Here is a 19742-nt window from a genome sequence, read left to right on the forward strand (position 1 = left end):
GGCCATACCTGGCTACATGTTCCCAGGCTCTTTCTCAATCCAAATCTCCGTCGTTATCTCCGTCACCATCCCCGTCTCCCTGGTGGTTGTCGGCCCTTCCGTTTCCGTTATATGCCAGTAAATTCGGGCTTCCAGCGGTATTAGTGACTACGTTCCGCGTGGCCAATGCCTTCAGGCGGGCTGTCACCGCAGCTGGCGTAGACAGGTTCTCAAGCGCCATGAGGTACATGGTCAAGCCAGCAACGTGGGGCGTGGCCATTGAGGTCCCCGAGATGCTCCGGGTCGTTGTGTCTGATCCTATCCAGGAGGAAAGAATATCCTCGCCAGGAGCAAAAATGTCGACAAAAGAGCCATAGTTGGAGAAGTTGGAGCGCGAATTACGTCGGTTGATGGCAGCAACGGTAACAGCATCGGGCGCAGACGCGGGGCTCGTCCGCGAGGCATCTCTCTATTTCCCTTCAGCAATCACTCAAAACATGAGGCTGTGAGCACGTACATTCTCGTTGCCTGCAGCAACAACAGAGAGCACTCCCTCATCGAAAGCATTTTCGACCGCATCGTTGAACGTGCTGGAATAGCTTCCACCTATACGCGTAGTCAGCGAGAATATCAACAAAGAACACAGAGAACATACCCAAGCTCATATTGATCACGGATTTGCTCGTGCGATTCTTGCTCACGATATCATTGACAGCCCAGTTGAAGCCATCGAGGATGACCGAGGTGGAGCTGGATTCTCCCACAAAGACCTTCACCGAAACCAGAGTCGCTCTCTTCGCCACGCCGTACGTTCGCCCACCAATGATACCGGCAACATGGGTCCCATGTCCGACACCATCAACATGCTGTCCGCCAGCAGCATTGTATGCCAAGAGGACGCGACCACCGAATTCGTCATGAGAGCTCAAGATGCCTGTATCTACGATATAAGCATAGGTGCCAATTCCGGCGCTATCGTCATAGACGTAGTCAGTGCTAGTTTGTCCTCGATGGGAGATGCATCCTAGACCCCACGGCGCGTTGCGCTCGGTGACCAGTCCGTCAAGATCCCAGACCTGGTCTTCCTCGACGTTCGCAACCTATGAATGAATTAGATACCGCCATTTGTGTTTGGAAGGTCAACAAGAACAAACATCTGCGTGTTGGCGAATGGCCGCAATGGTTGCATCGTCGAAGGAACCGGCGTATGCAGCGAACCTGTTGATTTTGTAGTATCTCTCAATGCCAGCTGGAAGGTCTCCCTCGATAAAACTACGGCCTTCGAGGTGCCGCCTGTGAAGGTTGGTCGCCCAAGCTGTATGCTCGTCGATCTTGGCATCGTCGGTTCCCGGCTTGAAGGTGACAATATATTTGCCCGGAATCGTCTGCAGAGTCTGGCGACTTTCGAGAGTCGGCGCAGCAAGCACGGCAGATAGAAGGGGTCCGAAGACCAGCAAGAAGCTTCTCAATGAGACCATGGTGAATCAGGCAAAGTGGGAGGAAAAATACACCTCTAAGAAAATTCGAGCAATGCACAAGCGTGCTAGGGCACTCGGCCTTATATATCTCCACCATTGCGAACTTCGTCTAGAACTGTTAGCCTATCACTTACAGGGCCGCCTGCCTTGCAAAAGAGCGAGACCAGGGCCTAAGATGTCTGAGCATATTCAAAACTCTGGGGGTAACATTGCATTCTCAGACGACTTGGTTATATCCTATTAGGCAAGACGCCATGCACACCATGGGTGATTTTGGGCCGACGCAAAGGACCAGGGACGGCGGTGACAAGCGGCGCAGAGCTTATTTCTCCGACCCCAGAAAGGCCTCGAGTCGAACCAATTTGGGCACATCTACCAGACTGAATGGCATACATTCATTCATGCAAGCCTTGTGGCTTTAACGGTTCCACTGCTGGCGTGCCATGGCCGGACATGTCGTATTGAGAACAACATCTCTTATTCGTTTACAGACGAACTCTGAATTATACAATCAAAGAGATAAGTAGGAAAAACTCTCGTTGCCAGGATGTTGCGCAAGAAGCCCTGGAAAACGGGGTAATGCTTAACCACTTGTCCGAAAATCGGTGCGACCCACCCTGGGTAGCTGATTTCTCACGAGGTGGAAACCATTGCATGCGCTGATTATCTGTCAAGCAAGTCTGGTTACCGACTGGGCGATAAGAGATTATCAGTAAACAAGAAAGTGTAGAGACCACGGCCTAAGGCCATTCCCGCACTGCCCTTCTGGGTTCAAGGGTCGCACAGTAAGCTCAGGCGCGTTGATCATCCACTACAGACTGGGTTTCTAGACGATCGACCCCTTTTGTAGGGCGAGGAGCCAGCTTGCCGGTCCGACGTGCTTGTGATAACGCGAGGCCCCTACCACCAAGTCAGTTACGAAAGCTTGGTACGACCAACCTGCCCCTGAGGATGCGCATGTGCCTGAGGAAGTCTTCTGATGTGTTGAAACCTAATCATGGCCTTGATGCGAATCTGACTGAAGAGGAGGGCAGTTGGGCAAGTGGTTCATTGGTGGTCATTCCTCATCGAGCCGTGGCGATGGGGTTCACGACGGCCAAGACAGCTGACGGTAGTTCAGTTGGCGAGGCATCTGGAAGTCTGGTTTAGCACAATTTGACACTGGTAACGGAGTCGTCGACTCCTTTGATCAAGGGTAGCCATCAGGAACAGGTTCCAGCATTGAAGACGCCAATACCTGTGGTATGGTTCTAAGATCACTCGCAGCGTACATCTTTCGCAACTCTGCGGGGGAGCAGGTCGATGGCCCTCTCCTGTCTGCTTCTCTGCAGGGTCTGGATGCAGCCAAGCCCCTCGCACACGTCTGGTGACGGAGGTTTTCTGAACGGGCCTTGGGTGCAGTTCGAATAGGTACGGTTGCATCAAGGCAGCCATCGAGACTGTCGTGACCGCATTGGAAACCCCTCGAGCCAGTCGGATAATTTTATCGGGTGCAACAATTGGAAGTGGGAGAGGAAGTTTGGTGTAATGGGAAAGTGTGGCAGGCGCGGTCTGACCGGAGTTGTTGTTGTGTTGGTTGCACCGAGTCCCGTGATCCCGCTGGCTGGTAGGAGGTTTATGTCAGGCACAGGACAATCTATTGGACCGCACAGCATGCTCTTCAGCGCTGAATACTATGTGAGAACCGATTCAATAACTTAGTGTAATAAGGAAGTAAACAAAATAAGGAGAGAGGATATGTCAAATTCAGTAGCGAACTATCTCCCTCTTTCTCTTGACATGCGCAGGCTTCTCTCATCTGCAGCCATTTGCATGCATGCAACTATCCACCCTCTGTCCAATGACGCCGCCTAGAACATTTGACACCTAAGATCCCCCCTTTACAAAGACTTCTTCCCCGCAAACCTCTTGTCCGCCTCCTGGTTAGTGAACGGGAAGCCACTGCTCCGCTTATCGACACCAGTCTTGCGGTTGATCTTGCCCCCGCTGCTCGCAAACAGCGCGCACCACACCCCGACGAAAGCAATGGCGGCGTATCCGATCATCCCGACCGCGTAGGCGATCTGGCCCGTAGCCACATACCAGATGTATGCGTAGCCCGCTGACGCGCCGTGGAAGACGGTCGTGACCATCATGGTCGGCACGGCATAGGGGGCCTTGGGGTCGGAATCATCCGTGGTGACGGGTTGCGCGATGGAGGTGGTCAAGGGCACGGACCCGGTGAGCATGACGGTGAGAACAGCGATGAGGAGTAGACTGAATCCCAAGCAGCGGGAGAAGTATGTTTCGAGCGCTGTTGCGGATTAGCCACGACAGCCGATAAGACAATCTGTTTGGCGGTTACTCACAGGAAGGGTCGCGGGTTTCGGTCAACAACATTGTGGTCATCATCTCCGGCACCGCGATCAGAGCCAAGCTCTGCAGTCCAAGCCAGCCGGCAGTGGAGTAGGTGTAGGCGTAGAAAACCTGCGGCGCGCGAATCGGTTAGCTCTGTGGTATGGTGAGAGACCGGGAGGAGGACAGTCGTACATCCATGATGCGGGAGTAGGTGATGCCTTCTGGCGAGGTTCAATTGTGTTCTGGGTTAAGAGTGTGTGTAAACTGTTCGGTGATCACGTAGGTGAAGGTAATTAAAACCAGCATAGGCAGCAATTAGTGGTAGTTATAAGTTGTTGTAAGGCAGGGATCATTCCCCATGAGGTCATCGCTTGTTCAGCTCCGATGATGTCACTGCCGGCTTTTCCGCTGATTCAGCCTGGCTCTTTTTCTCTACGTATTCATCTGTTGTCACTACAACGAAATTCAGGTGAATAAATGGAAAAAGCAAAAAAGGGGAAAGAAGACGAGCTTCCAAGTTCCAAGCTGCCAGTCCATAGGGCAGCGGCGGGTTGCTGCAGGTTGACTGAGCTGGCACTACCACACCCACTATCATCAGACCATCTACCCCAGGCACATCCACAACAGCTATAATTCTGATCTGTTATTGTTTACAGCCAAGCCGTGAAGGACGATCAACTCTTTCCAGCGTGGACTAGATGGATTCGTGTTTGGAACTGGATCAAATTGCAATTACCACACCCGAATCTTCATTCACGAATCATCATTGTCTATGTAAATTGCCATGGCTAGATTCAAGTCTCCACCATCAACGCCTTTTCAAACCCCCAGAGAAAGGAAAAACGTACAAGGTCGACTCATGGTCAGGTATCACTGGTTGATGTTGCTCGCGCGCAGGTATCTGGCAAAACTGAGATCCTGGTCGGAGGGCGCGGTGCCCTGTTCCGCCAGCGCGTCCTTGTAGCGCTGCGTAAGCCCTTCACTGTCCCCGGCACGAGGGATCCTGTAGTCATCCTCACTGTCCTCATCGTCATCCTGGTCGCCGTTCCGGCGTGCCTCCTCTTCCTCCTCAGCCTCGCTAACCGTCTCGGCCTCGTTCTCGACCTTTTGCTTGCCCTTGCTCGAGCCAGAGACATTCATATCCTTCATCAGCTTGCCCAGCTCGAGCTCGCGTTGCGCCGCCTTCTTCTCCTCACGCTCCTTCCTCTTGCGCTCCAATTCGGGCTTGTAATCGCGCTCGAACTCCTGGCGCTTTTCTTCCACAGCCTCGAAGAACTCGTCGATACCTTCACCCGTCATGGAACTGACTCCGACCAGGTTCAGGTGTCGGTAGAACTCCTCCAGCATCAAGCTCATGCTGTTGAGCAGCGAGCCCATGTAGCCACTCCCCGAGCCAAAGCCGCCCGCGGCGCCCTCAGTACCAAACGCGCCCGACTCCTCTTCCTCTCGCAGAGCCTTCTGGAAAGCGTCAAAATCGGTCATCCACTCCTTGGCGAATTCGGCGTCTTGGACATCGGTCTTATTGAAGACAAGGATCATGGGCAACTTCGTCTTGTATAGGATACTGCAGGCGTAGAGCATGTTGCTCATGAAGGTACTCGTGGAGCTGGCGCGGGGGGTATCAATAACGTAAGCGATCACAGTAGGAAATGACGAGGCCAGAGTCTCGAGGAGGATGCTGCCGGAGGCACTCCACACGAACACCTCGATCTGACCAGGTGTGTCGACCAGGATGTGCTCGATAGGCTTCGCGGCCGGGTTGCTGGGGTTGGGAGCCGTCCGCTTCTCCAGCAACGAGATGATTTGATCGACTTTGGTGGCAAATAGGTTCAGCGATGTAAGAATACCGCCGTTGGGTCCGAGGTTGTACTGCTTCATCACTTCTCGATAGTTGATGGAGTCACGGATGTCGATGTTGCTCTCGAAAGGAACCGTGTGGACGGCGGGGTCAAGGTTGAGGACATAGGGGACGGTCTTCTTCGAGTGGAGGTAGGAGTTGATTCGCTGCATGAAAGTCGTCTTTCCAGAGCCTGAGTGAAAGATAAATCGGATTGATTAGATGCATTGTTAGTGAGGGGGATGATCGCCATGACACTTACCTGCCATGCCCACGCAGACAACGGCGACCGGAGACTGTGCCATCGTGAAGGTGAGGGAAAAGATCACCAAGCAAAGATCAAATACGGGCAGAGGGTTTAAAACAACCCAGTCAGTGGGTGTCAATAAATCTGGATAACAAGGGGAATGATGAAAGTCAGAGTGTCCGTGGGACGGCGAGGCGTAGAAATTCTTTTGTCGCGGGGGAATTGCAGGTGGAGTCCGTTTGGCCGGAACCGTTCCAGACGTCATGGCGTTTCTCCGCCGCCGCCTTTTTCCCTTGCTTCGCTTTCTCCCCTCCCAACACGAGCTCTGCCTCGCTATCATACCAACACCATGGCGCTAGAGGATTTTGAAAAGTCGCTAGCAGAGGAGCAGGAGAAAAGACGCGAGAGAAGCGATAAGGACAGACACCGCCACCACCGTGACCGAGACAGGGACCGCAGCCGCGAGCGCTCGAGGCACCACCGTCACCACCGTCGTTCATCCCGATCGAGAGAGCGCGACCACGACAGGCATCGTGAATCGCGTCGGAGCGACGATACTAGTCATCGACACAAACGCTCGCGTCATTCGACCGACCACGGAGACGATCGCGACCATGACCACAAGCGCCGACACAGGGATAGCAGGGACGAGGAAAGGAAACCCGCAGCCGAAGCAGCCGAAGTGGTTCAGGACGAGGCCCCCAAGCTAAAGCGAGATGCTTGGATGGAGGGACCGTCCAGTCTCGATATCGACTATGTCCAGCGGCGCTCGACCACGCGTTTGGAAGAGGAACCGAAACCCAAGATGCTTTCGGCAGACTACGAGCTGAAAATCCACGATCGGGAAATCAACACTCATCTACGCGATCTGAAGGACGGAAAGGTGCTGGAGGAAATTGAAGAGCAACCCGCTCAGCATGAAGTCGACTACACATTTGGCGACGCCGGCTCGCAATGGAGAATGACCAAGTTGAGAGCTGTGTATAGAGAGGCAGAGGACACCGGGTTGTCGGTGGAAGAGATTGCGGTCAACCGCTTCGGTGATCTCCGCTCGTTCGATGACGCGCGCGAGGAGGAGGCAGAGCTAGATCGTCGTGAAAGATATGGTGAAGGGTATGTGGGCAAGGACAAGCCCTCAGGCGAGCTCTTCCAAGAGCGGAAGCAACAGGAAAACGTTCACCGCGGCGCGCATGAGCACCTTCGCAGTCCTACCAAGGAGCTCAATGCTGAAGGACAGGGCAAGCCAATGGAGACCGTCCCGCCTCAGAACACCACCCAGCATCTTGATTTGACAGCACTCAACCGACTCAAGGCTCAAATGATGAAGGCCAAGCTCAAGGGTGCGTCGGATGCCGCCGAGCTCGAAGCGCAGTACAATGCTGCAGCTGCTGCTATGGCCAACCGCAAGGAGTCAGACGTCGTGGTCTTGGGCGTCATGGAGAACCGGATGCTGGCTGGAAAGAGAAACGAAGTCAAGGCGGTTGAAAACAGACGGGGCCGTGAGCGAGGCAAGGTGGAAGACAACGATGACATGACCATTGAAGACATGGTTCAAGAAGAACGACGGACGCGCGGACAATATGGGGGAGACGGCCGGCGTATCGCGGAGAGAATTGCCAAGGACGCCAAATTCGAGGTGAGGGCTTCTTTTGGCATATCGAGATTGTCCGCTAACATTCCACCCAGAATGATCTCGAATACATGGACGACAATGCATCCAAGCTTGCCCGTCGGGTGCACCGCTCCGAAATCGACATCAAGAATACCACGATCAATGAGCTGCAAAAGATGAACAAGATCCTCGACAATTGTCCCCTATGTCATCATGAAGACACGAATACGCCTCCTGTCGCACCTGTCGTCTCATTGGCGACGAGAGTTTACCTCACACTCCCCACTGAACCCGAGCTTAGCGACCAATGTGCCACCATCGTTCCCATCCAGCATCGCACGAACTTATTGGAGTGCGACGACGACGAGTGGGAGGAAATCCGCAATTTCATGAAGAGCCTGACGCGCATGTACCACGACCAAGGCCGGGACGTGATTTTCTACGAGAACGCGGCTCAGCCCCATCGTAAGCGACACGCAGCGATGGAGGTGGTCCCCCTCCCTTACAGCCTCGGCGAGACATCGCCAGCCTTCTTCAAGGAGGCCATTTTGTCGTCCGACGCGGAGTGGTCTCAGCACCGCAAGCTGATTGACACGCTTGCCAATTCCAAGAAAGGCATGGGACGGAGTGCTTTCCGCCGCAGCATTGCCAAGGAGATGCCGTACTTCCACGTGTGGTTCAGTCTGGACGGCGGGTTGGGTCATGTGGTGGAAGACGAGAATCGTTGGCCGCGTGGAGACCTATTTGCTCGGGAGGTCATCGGAGGCATGTTGGATTTGGGCCCGGAGGTGATCAAGCGGCAGGGCCGCTGGCAACGGGGCGGTGATCCACGAGTGCCGGGGTTCCAGAAGCGTTGGAGGAAGTTTGACTGGACTCGAGTTCTTGTCGAGGGGTGATTCGTGTGAAAGAATTGGGAGAGCTATGTCTTGCACAAAAGTCTTCACACGAGCTGGGGTATGGAAATGAAAAATGAAGCATAACATGACACCTCACTTTGCTCTCACTTTGTGAAGCAGTACCGTATACATCATACTATAACTTTCACTTCTTCAGATCTCTGGTCTGATCTCAGTTCTCTTCTCTCCACATCCTTCCATCTCCAACGCATCATCCTTGTTCTCATCCCTCTCACTTCCACCGCGTCATTCTCATTCTCCTTCCTCTTGAACATCCCAATAACTTCCACCCTCCACAAGCCAACCAACCATCCACATCATCTTCCACAAAACCATAAAACCAAAAGTAAAAATGACCCCCAAAGCAAACACGAGCCAAAAGCGCAAACGCACCCCGACCGAAGACAAAGCATCCAAAAAACAGCGCAAGAGGAAGACCACCGCCCTCAAAACCACGGCGCCATCATCCCCGGACACCCAAAGCCACGCCACCACACCCCCTCACACCCCAACAGCGCCCCGCTCATTCTCCCTCGAAACCTTCTCCTCCAACAAGGACCAAGCCGCCCACACCCGCCTACAGCAGCAGATCCACGCCGAAACCGAGATCCTGCACGTCTACCTCCGCAGCCTGCGCAACCAGCTCACCCAAACCCCCTCCCGCGACGTACAATATGAGATCTGCCAAGCCAACGCCAAGGGCATCGCAGCGCAGTACGCGATCCTGGGCGACCTCGAAGCGGAACTGGAGTATTTCGGACGCAGCGTCGAGCTGCATACACTGGACGAGGCGGCCGCTATCAAGAAGGAGAAGACTGGAGAGCTGCTGAGTTCGTCGATCCCGAGCTGGGCGGAGGCGGTCGCGGCATGGGGCCAGCCGGTCGTGGATCGTGTGCGGCGCGACACGCACTCCGTTCACTTCTGTACGTACCTGGGTTGGTTCGCCAGGCGGGGGTTCGAGTGGAAGACCGTCGCGAATCTGCTGGCGACGGCTGTGGTCAACCGTCTGGATGACTCACGGCGTCCCAGTCGGCTGGCCCTGCTGACGGTGGATGCGGTCTACGCGAAGAAGGAGATCCCGCGGCCGGCGCCGGTGCTGGCGGCGAAGGATGTTCTGCGCGTGGGGTGTCGGTTGGATCGGTTTGGGTTGTTGGTGCCCATGTCGGTGGAGGAGAGGGAGTGGGCGCGGTTTTTGTGAGGTGGTGGTGGGTTTATGCGGAGGTTTGAGGTGGTTGGGTTTGTTGAGAGGTGGGTTTGACATGGTCCGTTGGGGTAAGGGAACGGTTTATGGGGTTTGGGCTGTAGCAGTGGGTTTCGGTGATGATGGCCAGTTTGTGACTCAGGCTGGAAGATACTGAGGGGAGGTGAAGGTGTGGAAGCGTTGAAACATGTCAAGCAGATTTATGAGCTATCAGGAAATGGAAGGCACGGGCTCGCGATTCTAAGTGAAGTCTCCTTCGTTGATGTTCTCGAGCAAACAGCTTTCTTGTCACCACTGTCATCCACAGTGATCTACGTGAAGAAAAGCTCACAATGCTAATCGCAAAACTGCATGGCATGCATATCAAATCTAGATCGGCCCATTCGAGTCTTGCAGGTGTAAAGCGTTGATCAGCACGTCAGCTTAAAGTGTTCTATGCTAGCATGCCGATAGGTTAGAACTTTCCTGCAAAAAGCCAATCACGGACTACTATGTAGGTATCTATAGAGGAGTGAATCTGTCTACATGCAGGTACAGTACACTGGCACTGTGGTCAGCGATAGTGAGCCAATGAAAAATGCCCTTGATCAGCATTGATCACCAAGGATGGGCAGATCAACGGGACTCCGAGTCGGGACCAACGTTCTCTCACCCGAACCAAGTGTCCGGGCGTCTCGAAGGATTGACCATGACACTATTACCACATTATGTCTGCCAAAAGAAGATGCATGAACCGCATTCACTTTCTTCGGGCAGTCTAACAACATCAGCTAACTTGCCGATAGAGCATGTGAGCAAGTCTCAACACGGCAGTCACGAGAAGCAAGGCCGATACAGCCACCAGAGATCAACAAGAGAATGCAGCGAAGACCCTTCACAGGGTGACTTATACTCCCACCGAGGAAAAACAATAGAGTTCTCAAATCGCGCCGCAAAGTACCACGGTCCACGCACACCATTGAGTCAGGCAAACCAGGGGCCCTGAGTACTTCATTGGACATGTTTGATGACCCTTCAGATAGTGTACGATAGTGTACCTGAGCAGCCCATGGACACAGCCGATGCCAATGGATCAGTCCAATGGGAGACCCCACCCCGCAATGGGAGACCCCACCCCGAGTCCAAGTTTCAGGGCCCGCATGCAACTAGCCTCGACAAACAAAAAATTCATTTCCTCGGCCCCCACGCACGATACCTAAACATGAGAGGGCACCACCGTCCACTCCACCGGCGAGGCTGATGCGACGACGACGAGGGGGGGAATGAGCCAAGCATCGCAAAGTCAAATTGGCCGCAGTAGTTCAGGAGGTTCCATGTGTGATGGGTTGGCGGCGCAAAACTCTTCCTGCCGGAACAGGCATGGTGTATCAGCGCTAGGACTGCTATCTGGAGGCTCCTATTGGCCGGCTCGCTAATGACGTCACTGACACCTGAACCATACGCTTTGCGGACTAGCGGAGGATGCGATGGGGATGCTTGGCGCTGCGATATACTCCTGCACCGAGACCCAGAAATAGACATTTCGAGCTCGATGAGTGGAGGGCAACATTAACAGAGATTTTAGCTGGGGAGGGGGGCGGATGAGGATGCAGGGTATATAAGCATGCGACGCTCGCGGAGTTGGGAGGGTTCATACCAGATCAAAGCATTCATTCTCTTTGCGCATCATCCAGTCATTCGTTTGATTCGTCTTTACTATACACTCCTTTCGTTACTTGTCGATTGTTAGTACTTGTGTGTTGTATTACTGAACCTATACACCTCTATTTACTTGGGTATATACTACACTTCCTTCATTTCTTCACAAAGTGAGTACACTCCCTCGCCGTCCGGGATAACTGCCTCCATCACCGATGTATAACCATCACCCAGACTAACCACCACATCCCACCAGACCCATATACAAACATTCACAATGATCGACAAGTCTGCCATCATCGTCTTCGTCATCTTGGGCTGCGTAGTCTCAGTCCTCATCGGATACTCCATCCACTCCGTCGCCACCGGCGGGTTCCGCAACGACGAGCAGGAGAGAGACTTCTCCCACGAACAGAGATCCTACATGCGGGAGTTGCGCCTACGCGACATCAACTGGATGGCACGCGACAATGGCCTGCGGTACAACCCGGAGCCGCCCCGCGATCTCGAGAAGCAATGATTCATAACGTTTGCTTGAAGCGTTCGGTGCATTTGTGGAGTTCAGGATTTGGGGTTTTGCGTTTGGACTGGGTTCGGTAGATGTTGTTTTCGTCTGTTGTATTATGCTTCTATTTTGTGATGAGAATTTTGGACATGGATAACTTGATATAATCTGTCAAACTGACATGTGAGTATACTTTATCTTGAAGCATTGGTCGCTCGACTATTGTGACCGAGTTTAAATGGAATTACTTCTCAGTCAGCGGTCCTTACCTGGCGGCATTCATCCACCAAATATAGTGAGCAGTTCTTACCTCGCACCCAGAGATCAAGCTCCTGCAACCTGTCTGCCTAGTATATTCGGGTCTCCCTCAACCCTGAGCAAGTGCTGCAGAGGTTTGTTTACCCCAGTGCACCGAAACGTCCGCACGGCAACGGACAATGCCGCGATCTATATCTCCAGCATGCTCATCGCGCCCACTATCATGGAGGAGTGCCAACAATTATCTTCTATCCCCCTCCCAGAGATTATAGAATCACCACCGGTACTTCCATGCAGCATCGCAATTATCAGGATAAATGCCTGGAGGTCGCGCATAGGCATGATAAAACGCCGAGTGATACTTATCCTCCTCGATCGTCGCGTACAGAGAACCAAGGCAATTCGATCGCGCATACATCCAGCCCAGCAGCGGCGCCCTCGATCCTTCCACCTCCTCAAAGAACGTGAGCACATTCTCATCCTCGGGCTCCCACTCCTCCTCACTGGGGCTCATCTGGCGGCTCCTTGTGGGTCTCTCCATCCGTCCACTCCGCCCGGTAGAATCCCCGATACTTGTCTAGCGTCCAATCCCGCTCCAGCACGATGTTTGGAGCACCGTGGCGCTCTTCGTCAGTATGCGCCGCCTGGAATTGTTCTAAACAGTAATCATCGACAATCAAGCACATCCGGTACTGCGGAGTGTCCGCATCTCGCATCGCTACCGCACCAGGCCCGTCCCGTTCTTCGGTGGTGTTGGAGACCCATGTTGCCAAGCGGTTGCGGATAGCATCGCGGGTTGCAGGACCAATTCCCGGTCCACCATCCCCGTTTCTGTGCAGAATGGGCACGTCGGGCTGGATGACTGGGCAGTAGAACCGGGGGAACAGTGCATTGGTGTGAATTGGATTTAGCTGAGCTTGCCCAGCGCGGAAATTTTCATGCTCGCGGAAACTTGTATACACCCCGCGGAACAGGTTGGGGAGGTAGGCGGACCACAGCTTCTCCTTGACCTCTGCGGTGCTGGCGGAGGTTGAGAAAGCTCGGAAGATTGGGAACCCCCAAGTCCTGCTATTGAAACGCTGGAGAAGCCGGGAGATATAGGTGAGGTAGTTCTCTTGATTGCGACGAAGAAGGTCGGGCGGGAGGTCTAGGGAAACATCCGTGAGGGGAGGACTTTTCGGGATGGTGACGCGGTTGGTGTCTGTCTGGGGGATGTTATACCAGGGGTGGAAGTGTGGGCCATGAGAACGGGGATTGACGATGGGCTTCCGTGGGATTGTCAAGCGGCGAAGCAGGCGCATTCTAGCTCCCTCCCGTTGGGTTACTGAGAAGGAGAAAGGACAGTAAAAGATCATATGGGTAGAAATCGGGAGGCAATGGTTTAAAATATAGTGTACCTGTTACCTAGTGCTTATATTTACCTAGATCTATGCGTCGAGGCCACTCTTGCCCGTTTAGGGCTAGCGTCATCTGCATCTGTGGGGCGAGCATGAGCGACCGACAGTGACGCTCCGACCCGTCGCAGTTCGCAACAAACCCACCCAAACGCCAGGCCGAACCGCCTCAATCTTCGTCAACTCTCACCATTTTTCGTTCTCCCGCTCAGCCTCAGCCTCCGCTGGTGAGAACTGGGCCGCCACACGACAGCATGGCAGAATACTGGAAATCAGCAGTGAGCTTCCTTGCCCCTCTCTCCCTTCCTTTCCACCTTAAAACTCAAACCAGGCAACCTACTCACTAATCTTTGCGAAGCCAAAATACTGGTGCAAGCAATGCAAGATCTTCATCCGCGACACTCCCTTCGAAAAAGCCCAGCACGAAGCCACGGGCAAACACCAAGGGAACCTCAAACGCTTCCTCCGCGACATCCACCGCAGCAACGAGCAGCAGCAGCGGGAGTCCCAGCGCGCCAAGAGCGAGGTCGAGCGGCTGCGGCAGACGGTCGCGGGGCTCAATGACCCCAGCAAAGGGGGCGATGCTGCCGGGGCACCATGGCGGCAACGAGAGACCCCCAAACCCCAGGAGCGGCCGGTGTCGATGGAGGAGCGGAAACGGCAGATGGCGCAGTTGGCGGAGATGGGGGTGGCGATCCCGGACGAGTTCCGCGGGGAGATGGCCCTAGCGGGGACGTGGCAGACTGTTTCGGAGAAGGTGATCGATGGTGGTGGGGATGAGGGGGGTTTGAAGGCCGGGAGGTCGGTGGGAGTGCGGAAGCGCAAGTTGGAGGGAGGTGGTGTCGGTGATGCTGATGTCGATGAGGAGGAGGTGGAGGCGAAGAGGGAGGCGGAGAGGTTTGTCTCGAAGGGGTGGGGGTCGTCGGTTAGGAGGTATCCTGGGGCGAAGGAGGAGGACACGGATCTGGATGCGCTGCTGGCGTCGACGAGAGAGATTAAGAGGGTCAAGCCTTCGGAGGTTAAGGTGGAAGCGGACGTGGATGCTAATCCGAGAACTGAGAAGAATGCACCGCCCGAGGAGAAGGAATCAACGAAAGGCCACTTCGTACCGGTCAAGCCGGAGGGAGAGATCCAGCCTGCAGAGTCGGATGAAGCACCTATTGTCAAGGAGGAGCAGGCAGGGGGTGATACATCGATGGAAACTGTACCGAAAACCGAGGCTGAAGAGCCAGCTGCTGGAGTTGTGTTCAAGAAACGCAAACCGAAGGTCATGAGGAAATGAGTGCGCCGCTGAATTATGCGATGGAACAGTTCAAAGGGCTGAGACGCCCTTGCTGAGGAAAACCGACGCCTGATCTACGATGCAATACGCATGCTGTCACTGGACGTTACATCCAGAAGTACGACAGGTGCATGGAATGTCTCAGCTGTAAATGGCTTTAGGAGGGGCTCACTACAAGGGACTCATTCATGGTCACTGAAACAAAACCTCCACATTTACATGGATGCCACACAACATAATAGTGCCGATGTGGTTCATCTTGGAGGTTCACCCATGAGCCTCGGGAGTTTCACCTGGCAGGCAATTGGAGCTCGGCGGGAACACCAACACTCCGACTGAACACCCAGACAACTGCAGATCTAGCCTTGGCGGGCAACTGAAACCGCATCACCAGAGCCGCACCGCACCTGTAGATATTACTTTTTCCAGTTATCAATCAAGCCAAAGCCTCGAAAATAGCTTAATGGTTTGAACGGTTTACTTTGAATTTGGTGGTGCTCAGATAATGAATGGCGCGCTAGAAATTACCGATGAATAGACTCAACTAGGATACTGTAACAGTTCCAAGAATACAAACATCAGAGACCAAGTAGAAAGATAAGAAACATATTGCATTGTGTTGTTGTATCTTGTCCGTTGTTGAATATGGATTCAAGTCTGGTTGCCACTGACTGACCACCGACCGTTGGACCCTTCCTTTTTTTTTGCATCGAATTTTTCTGCCCGTATTAATTTTCCCCGTCGGCGCAGACCAAACCAAGAGTCCGGGGACTGACTCTCTCTCACTCACTCACTCACTTCCACTTCTTCTCTTTCTCCCTCCCTCTCTCTCACACCCTCACTATTCTTTCGCGGCCCCGAAGCTCTCTCTCTCTCTGCCTCGCTCGTTTATCTGCGCAACAGCCTTTTTCTGTCGCATTCCCATTCTTCCCCTCCCACCCCCAAATGCGGAGATTATTTGGTGCCGCATTGCGTGTTTTGGTGCTATAGTCATTCGGCTCGCTTCTTTTCGCTTATCTGGCCCAGTGCATGGTGAGTAAACGAGAGCTTCTTCCCATTTGCTTGTCCCGAGCCCTCCCCTCTGGCAACTCCCCCGACACGCGCTCGACCTTTGTCTGCCTCGGTCATTGTGACTTGTCGACTCTCCGTTTTGTTTCTTCGACCGGGGTTTTTATTACCGGATTCGCATGGCATCTCGACCTCCGCCAGTTCACCATGTACGATTCTTCCGCTGTGGCAGTGCCGTCCTGGGGTAGGATTCGGGGAGGCTCTAGACGGTCGCATCCAGCGTTGCCCGGTCTGACAAGGCTGCACTGCCTCTTGAGACATAAGATGAAAGAGCTTGGACTTTTGGACGGGGCTTGATCAGGTTAGGGAACGATAGCCAACACATCGTGGATCGTACCAGCACCCTCCGTATGCGGACAATTTTCGAGGGAATCGCGTCGGAACTCGACACCCCGACAAATGCGCGAGCCAAAAGAACCGACCAGTATTGACACCAACTGTTCGATACGAACAACCATGATGTCCCGGGGTTGCCAGAGGGTCGTTGGGTCGCGTTAATCGGAATCAGCCCACTAACATGCATTGCCTTTTGAGTTAGAGAATCAGCACCCATCGGCTCCGCATTCCCTGCAAAGTCTTTGCTAGCGGTAAAAGTCATCCGTGGCCGACCTCGACCCGTCCGACACACCGGAAAGCCTTTCCAAGGCTTGAATCCATTTATTCTTATTGTACGCAGGGGTGACAGAGGTGTCGAACCTTTATTGAGATGGCAGAACCAGCAGATTCGACGAATCCAGCAGAGGAGGCGCCCAAGCCGGCTCCCGAGCCGGCTGAGATGCCTGCTGCTGAGCAGCCCTCTGCTCAGTTGCCTCCTGCTGAAGTGCCTCCGGCTGAAGTGCCTCATACTGAAGTGCCTCCTGCTCAAATGCCTCCTGATCAAATGCCTCCCGCTGAGCAGCCACTTAATGAGCAACCTACCTCTCAAGAGCTTCCTCACCAGCAATCCCCTCAGCAATCCCCTCAGCAACAGCCTTTCCCTCAGCAGCCTCCCCATCAGCAGCCTCCACCCCAGCAGCCTCCCTATCAGCATGCCCCCCATCAGGAGTCTCCTCAACCTCCCCCTTTCCAGCAGCCTCCTGCCGAACAGCCCCCTCTTGAGTTGCCCTCGGTTCACTTGCCATCGGCTGAGCAGCACAACAGCGAGCCATTAGACCACGCGCTTCCCCATATCGACACTTCACTCCCTCCGATTGACACGACTCTGCCCGCGATGGAGGAACACGAACGTCTCAGTCATGAACTGCCCCCGATCGATACAACGATACCGTCGCTTCCTCCAATTGATACCTCTTTACCACCGCTTGACACTACGCTTCCAGCTACGGACGGGCTACATACCGAGGAACCCGATTTCTCGTTCCCGGAATTGAAACAAAGTGACACCGATGGCCATGGGGTGGACCATTCGCACCCACCAGGAACGAACGGGTTTGACTTTCCCGATCACACGCCCCATTCCTCGACCGCCGCCCCCTCCTATCATGCTCCCGTGAACGACACGCATTCGCAACAGCCGGCTCAGCAGGAGCATTCTCATTTGTCCCACCACACACATCAACATCAGCAGTCCCCACACCCAGGTCAACCGTCGCAACCTCAGAACCACTACGAGCATCAATACTCCCACAACCAACATCATCCGCAGCAGCAGCACACGCCATCGCAGCATGGGTCGCCAACCCAACATCAGCAAGGCCCGGGGCAGTCGACACCGACACAACCGCACCAGCAACAGCAACAGTATCAGCAGCACCAGAGCTCGGACATGTATCACAGTCACCAGTCCATGAGTGCCCCGTCGATGCAGACCATGGATCATCATTCGATGCAGGGACAGCATTCCCAGATGCCACAGGCTCCCATTGGTTCGCCTATGCCCTCAAACATGCCTCCGATGACCTCTGTTGGCCAGTACATGACGGGATACCCTACCAACGTTGGTCATATGGGGATGAATGCCAACTCCCAGATGCGTTACCAGCTTTCGGGTGACGCCAACAAGATGTTGTCGGGCGGGAGACATAAGAAAGAGGTCAAGCGTCGGACGAAAACAGGGTGCTTAACATGTCGTAAGCGACGAATTAAGGTATGTGCAAAAGCAGCATGTGATTTTTTTTGTCGATAATGTGTGCTCTGTTGTGATGGTGGTGATGTGGGGAGGAAGAGGAGGGGAGGTGAAACTGAACTGCAAGGAGGGTGGGTGGGCGGGCAATGGCAGGCGGTCGCAACAGGCGAGTCTTCGCTTGCGCCGCCGCAAATGTTTGTTCGGCTCGCCGAACCCCGCCTGTCGCTTGTTGTTGTTCTCGCCCACTCACCAGTGTTGCTGCTTTCCTCCCCGCCTAACTATTCACGCTCACATTTATTTTTTGATACCCAGAGTGGTTGCTTCTTTGTGTCGCTCTCTATTCTTTTGTGTTCCTCCTTTTACCTCTCCTCTGTGGATTCTGGGTTTGTACCTCGATCGATATCCCCGCTAACTGCTTAATGCACACTAGTGTGACGAGGGTCATCCTGTCTGTCGGAACTGTGTCAAAAGTAAACGGGAATGTCTAGGTTACGACCCCGTATTTAAACAACAACCAACGCCTTCTGCTATTCAGCCCGCCCCTAATCCGCATCCTTCTTTGGTGGTCAATCCCCAGGATCCTTCCACCTCTTATCCTCAAGCTCCTCCGGGCTACGTACCTGCCGCGTCGCAACCGTTTGCTCCTTCTGAATCGCCCAGCACGTCAACCGACCGCTACGATAGCTACGGAGCGCCCGTTGATCACTCTGCCGACGTGAACAATCAGCAGAACATGGCCAGCATACAGCATGCCGTTGAAGGAGGCCTGCAGCCGACGGTCAACCCGGCAGCAACCAACGCTACCGGCACCCCGTCGGAGGCTACCAGTTTCAGAGGTATACTCCACTACCTGAGATGGTGTTGTAAGCATGCTAACTTAGCCCGCAGTGAAACAAGTGCAGATTAGCGACCTTCTTGCCCTGCGAGGAATCCCCCCTCCCCCTCCGCACCCCATCACATCACTGCCGCCTAATCGGCTTGAGGAAATCCAAGCCGTATTCCTCGCAACTTATGCTCCAGCCATAGACAAGTTCTTCGAAACCAGGTGGTTCCAGGATAAAGCGTTGCCCCATCTGCTGGCAAATGCACAGCTCATGGCGGAGTACTCCGCCTTGATCGATGCCTTCAATGACCCCAATCTCAACGACCCGAACGTGGTTGCCCGGTTGGAGAGTTTCGAAGCGTCAGTGGTGTGGAGCTCGATGACCCTGTGCCGTCATGTGATGAACGTGTCCGGGGGTGCGCAGCCCGAGTACGATCTGCTAGCGTCGGCGAAGAGACTGGACGTGATTGAGGCGATGATCACGGGCGAACATTTGGACTCGAACCCTCTGAGCCAGTTCCCTACTCGGGAGCCGGCTGCCAATCCTCCCTCGCTGCCGGATCAGTTGACACAACGGTCGCTGGACTTCTGGAGCGCCGTCGGATACTTCCTCACGCTACACGACAACGAAGCCAGCTCGGCTAAGGAGATCGACGATACCCTGGCCCGCTGCCGGACATTGTTGGACACGTACGAGAACCGGGATGTGATCTATTCGATCGCTATTGCACGCCACCTGGGACAACGGTGGGCGGACTTTCCCCGCAGCTTCCCGCAACCGATCACGACGAACGAGAAGGATGCGGGAGCCAAGCTGTATGTCGCACAGAAGTTCCTCGAACAGGAAGCCGGCGGCAAGGGCACAACACAAGTGATCAAGCGCATCTGCGGCATGGTTGTTCGATCCTGGATTGTTTCCCGCGAGTGACCCTCGGGGTGGTTCATTCTTTCTGATGCGAGCAATTTGCGATCTGTCATATGAAAAGCGCCTCGGTACGCTGCGTACCGATTCACCATGTTCTTTTAGATTTTCTGCCTGGCCATCGAGGGGTTTCCCGCCGACAGTAAGCGCGGGTGGGTGGATCTCAGATCTGCCAAGCGTGTTTGACATGGGTAGAGAAG

At 54.3% G+C, this 19742-nt stretch overlaps 9 protein-coding genes across 9 annotated transcripts; 5 read left to right on the forward strand and 4 right to left on the reverse strand.

Annotated features, from left to right (window-relative positions):
- Nucleotides 1-34: 34 nt before the first annotated feature.
- BO86DRAFT_352016 (S8 family peptidase) lies at nt 35-1457 on the reverse strand (the record flags this gene model as incomplete). Its single annotated transcript, XM_025669460.1, has 4 exons — nt 35-448; nt 497-585; nt 635-1079; nt 1134-1457. 4 exons carry the CDS (start codon nt 1455-1457, stop codon nt 35-37), a joined length of 1272 nt encoding a protein of 423 aa, XP_025532773.1.
- Nucleotides 1458-3140: 1683 nt separating this feature from the next.
- On the reverse strand, nt 3141-4269 carry BO86DRAFT_384880 (uncharacterized protein). The gene is made up of 3 exons (XM_025670980.1): nt 3987-4269; nt 3806-3923; nt 3141-3750 (listed from the first exon to the last, which is right to left on the reverse strand). The coding sequence occupies exons 1-3, from the start codon at nt 3990-3992 to the stop codon at nt 3338-3340; spliced, it is 537 nt and encodes a 178-aa protein (XP_025532774.1). The 5' UTR covers nt 3993-4269; the 3' UTR covers nt 3141-3337.
- Nucleotides 4270-4534: 265 nt separating this feature from the next.
- Nucleotides 4535-6094, reverse strand: BO86DRAFT_352020 (putative ATP binding protein). The gene is made up of 2 exons (XM_025669461.1): nt 5894-6094; nt 4535-5824 (listed from the first exon to the last, which is right to left on the reverse strand). Exons 1-2 carry the CDS (start codon nt 5934-5936, stop codon nt 4665-4667), a joined length of 1203 nt encoding a protein of 400 aa, XP_025532775.1. The 5' UTR covers nt 5937-6094; the 3' UTR covers nt 4535-4664.
- An 87-nt stretch (nt 6095-6181) lies between these two features.
- Nucleotides 6182-8536, forward strand: BO86DRAFT_444698 (putative cell cycle control protein (Cwf19)). The gene is made up of 2 exons (XM_025676399.1): nt 6182-7514; nt 7565-8536. The coding sequence occupies exons 1-2, from the start codon at nt 6228-6230 to the stop codon at nt 8384-8386; spliced, it is 2109 nt and encodes a 702-aa protein (XP_025532776.1). The 5' UTR covers nt 6182-6227; the 3' UTR covers nt 8387-8536.
- A 57-nt stretch (nt 8537-8593) lies between these two features.
- On the forward strand, nt 8594-9663 carry BO86DRAFT_384883 (uncharacterized protein). Its single transcript, XM_025670981.1, has one exon. It carries the CDS (start codon nt 8739-8741, stop codon nt 9582-9584), a length of 846 nt encoding a protein of 281 aa, XP_025532777.1. The 5' UTR covers nt 8594-8738; the 3' UTR covers nt 9585-9663.
- Nucleotides 9664-11230: 1567 nt separating this feature from the next.
- BO86DRAFT_384884 (uncharacterized protein) lies at nt 11231-11916 on the forward strand. Its single transcript, XM_025670982.1, has 2 exons — nt 11231-11395; nt 11482-11916. The coding sequence occupies exon 2, from the start codon at nt 11503-11505 to the stop codon at nt 11743-11745; it is 243 nt and encodes an 80-aa protein (XP_025532778.1). The 5' UTR covers nt 11231-11395; nt 11482-11502; the 3' UTR covers nt 11746-11916.
- Nucleotides 11917-12077: 161 nt separating this feature from the next.
- BO86DRAFT_384885 (uncharacterized protein) lies at nt 12078-13345 on the reverse strand. Its single transcript, XM_025670983.1, has one exon. The coding sequence runs from the start codon at nt 13287-13289 to the stop codon at nt 12489-12491; it is 801 nt and encodes a 266-aa protein (XP_025532779.1). The 5' UTR covers nt 13290-13345; the 3' UTR covers nt 12078-12488.
- Nucleotides 13346-13636: 291 nt separating this feature from the next.
- BO86DRAFT_394679 (putative formin binding protein) lies at nt 13637-14664 on the forward strand (the record flags this gene model as incomplete). Its single annotated transcript, XM_025673239.1, has 2 exons — nt 13637-13660; nt 13741-14664. 2 exons carry the CDS (start codon nt 13637-13639, stop codon nt 14662-14664), a joined length of 948 nt encoding a protein of 315 aa, XP_025532780.1.
- A 1948-nt stretch (nt 14665-16612) lies between these two features.
- On the forward strand, nt 16613-19548 carry BO86DRAFT_301481 (putative C6 finger domain protein; the record flags this gene model as incomplete). Its single annotated transcript, XM_025667491.1, has 3 exons — nt 16613-17818; nt 18228-18633; nt 18686-19548. The coding sequence occupies 3 exons, from the start codon at nt 16613-16615 to the stop codon at nt 19546-19548; spliced, it is 2475 nt and encodes an 824-aa protein (XP_025532781.1).
- Between the last annotated feature and the right edge of the window lie 194 nt (nt 19549-19742).

The sequence above is a fragment of the Aspergillus japonicus genome (assembly GCF_003184785.1).
Source record: "Aspergillus japonicus CBS 114.51 unplaced genomic scaffold BO86scaffold_2, whole genome shotgun sequence".
NCBI classification, from domain to species: Eukaryota; Fungi; Ascomycota; class Eurotiomycetes; order Eurotiales; family Aspergillaceae; genus Aspergillus; species Aspergillus japonicus.

What these genes read in the sequence shown, in the direction of transcription:
- BO86DRAFT_384883 (XM_025670981.1), top strand. Translation starts at nt 8,739, where the DNA reads ATGACCCCCAAAGCAAACACGAGCCAAAAGCGCAAACGCACCCCGACC.
- BO86DRAFT_352020 (XM_025669461.1), bottom strand. Translation starts at nt 5,936, where the DNA reads ATGGCACAGTCTCCGGTCGCCGTTGTCTGCGTGGGCATGGCAG. An exon ending in TGTCTGCGTGGGCATGGCAG is followed by an intron (nt 5,825 to 5,893) that starts GTAAGTGTCATG and finishes TCTTTCACTCAG; the next exon opens with GCTCTGGAAAGACGACTTTC.
- BO86DRAFT_384880 (XM_025670980.1), bottom strand. An exon ending in CGAAACCCGCGACCCTTCCT is followed by an intron (nt 3,751 to 3,805) that starts GTGAGTAACCGC and finishes AATCCGCAACAG; the next exon opens with CGCTCGAAACATACTTCTCC.
- BO86DRAFT_384884 (XM_025670982.1), top strand. Translation starts at nt 11,503, where the DNA reads ATGATCGACAAGTCTGCCATCATCGTCTTCGTCATCTTGGGCTGCGTA.
- BO86DRAFT_444698 (XM_025676399.1), top strand. Translation starts at nt 6,228, where the DNA reads ATGGCGCTAGAGGATTTTGAAAAGTCGCTAGCAGAGGAGCAGGAGAAA. An exon ending in CCAAGGACGCCAAATTCGAG is followed by an intron (nt 7,515 to 7,564) that starts GTGAGGGCTTCT and finishes CATTCCACCCAG; the next exon opens with AATGATCTCGAATACATGGA.
- BO86DRAFT_384885 (XM_025670983.1), bottom strand. Translation starts at nt 13,289, where the DNA reads ATGCGCCTGCTTCGCCGCTTGACAATCCCACGGAAGCCCATCGTCAAT.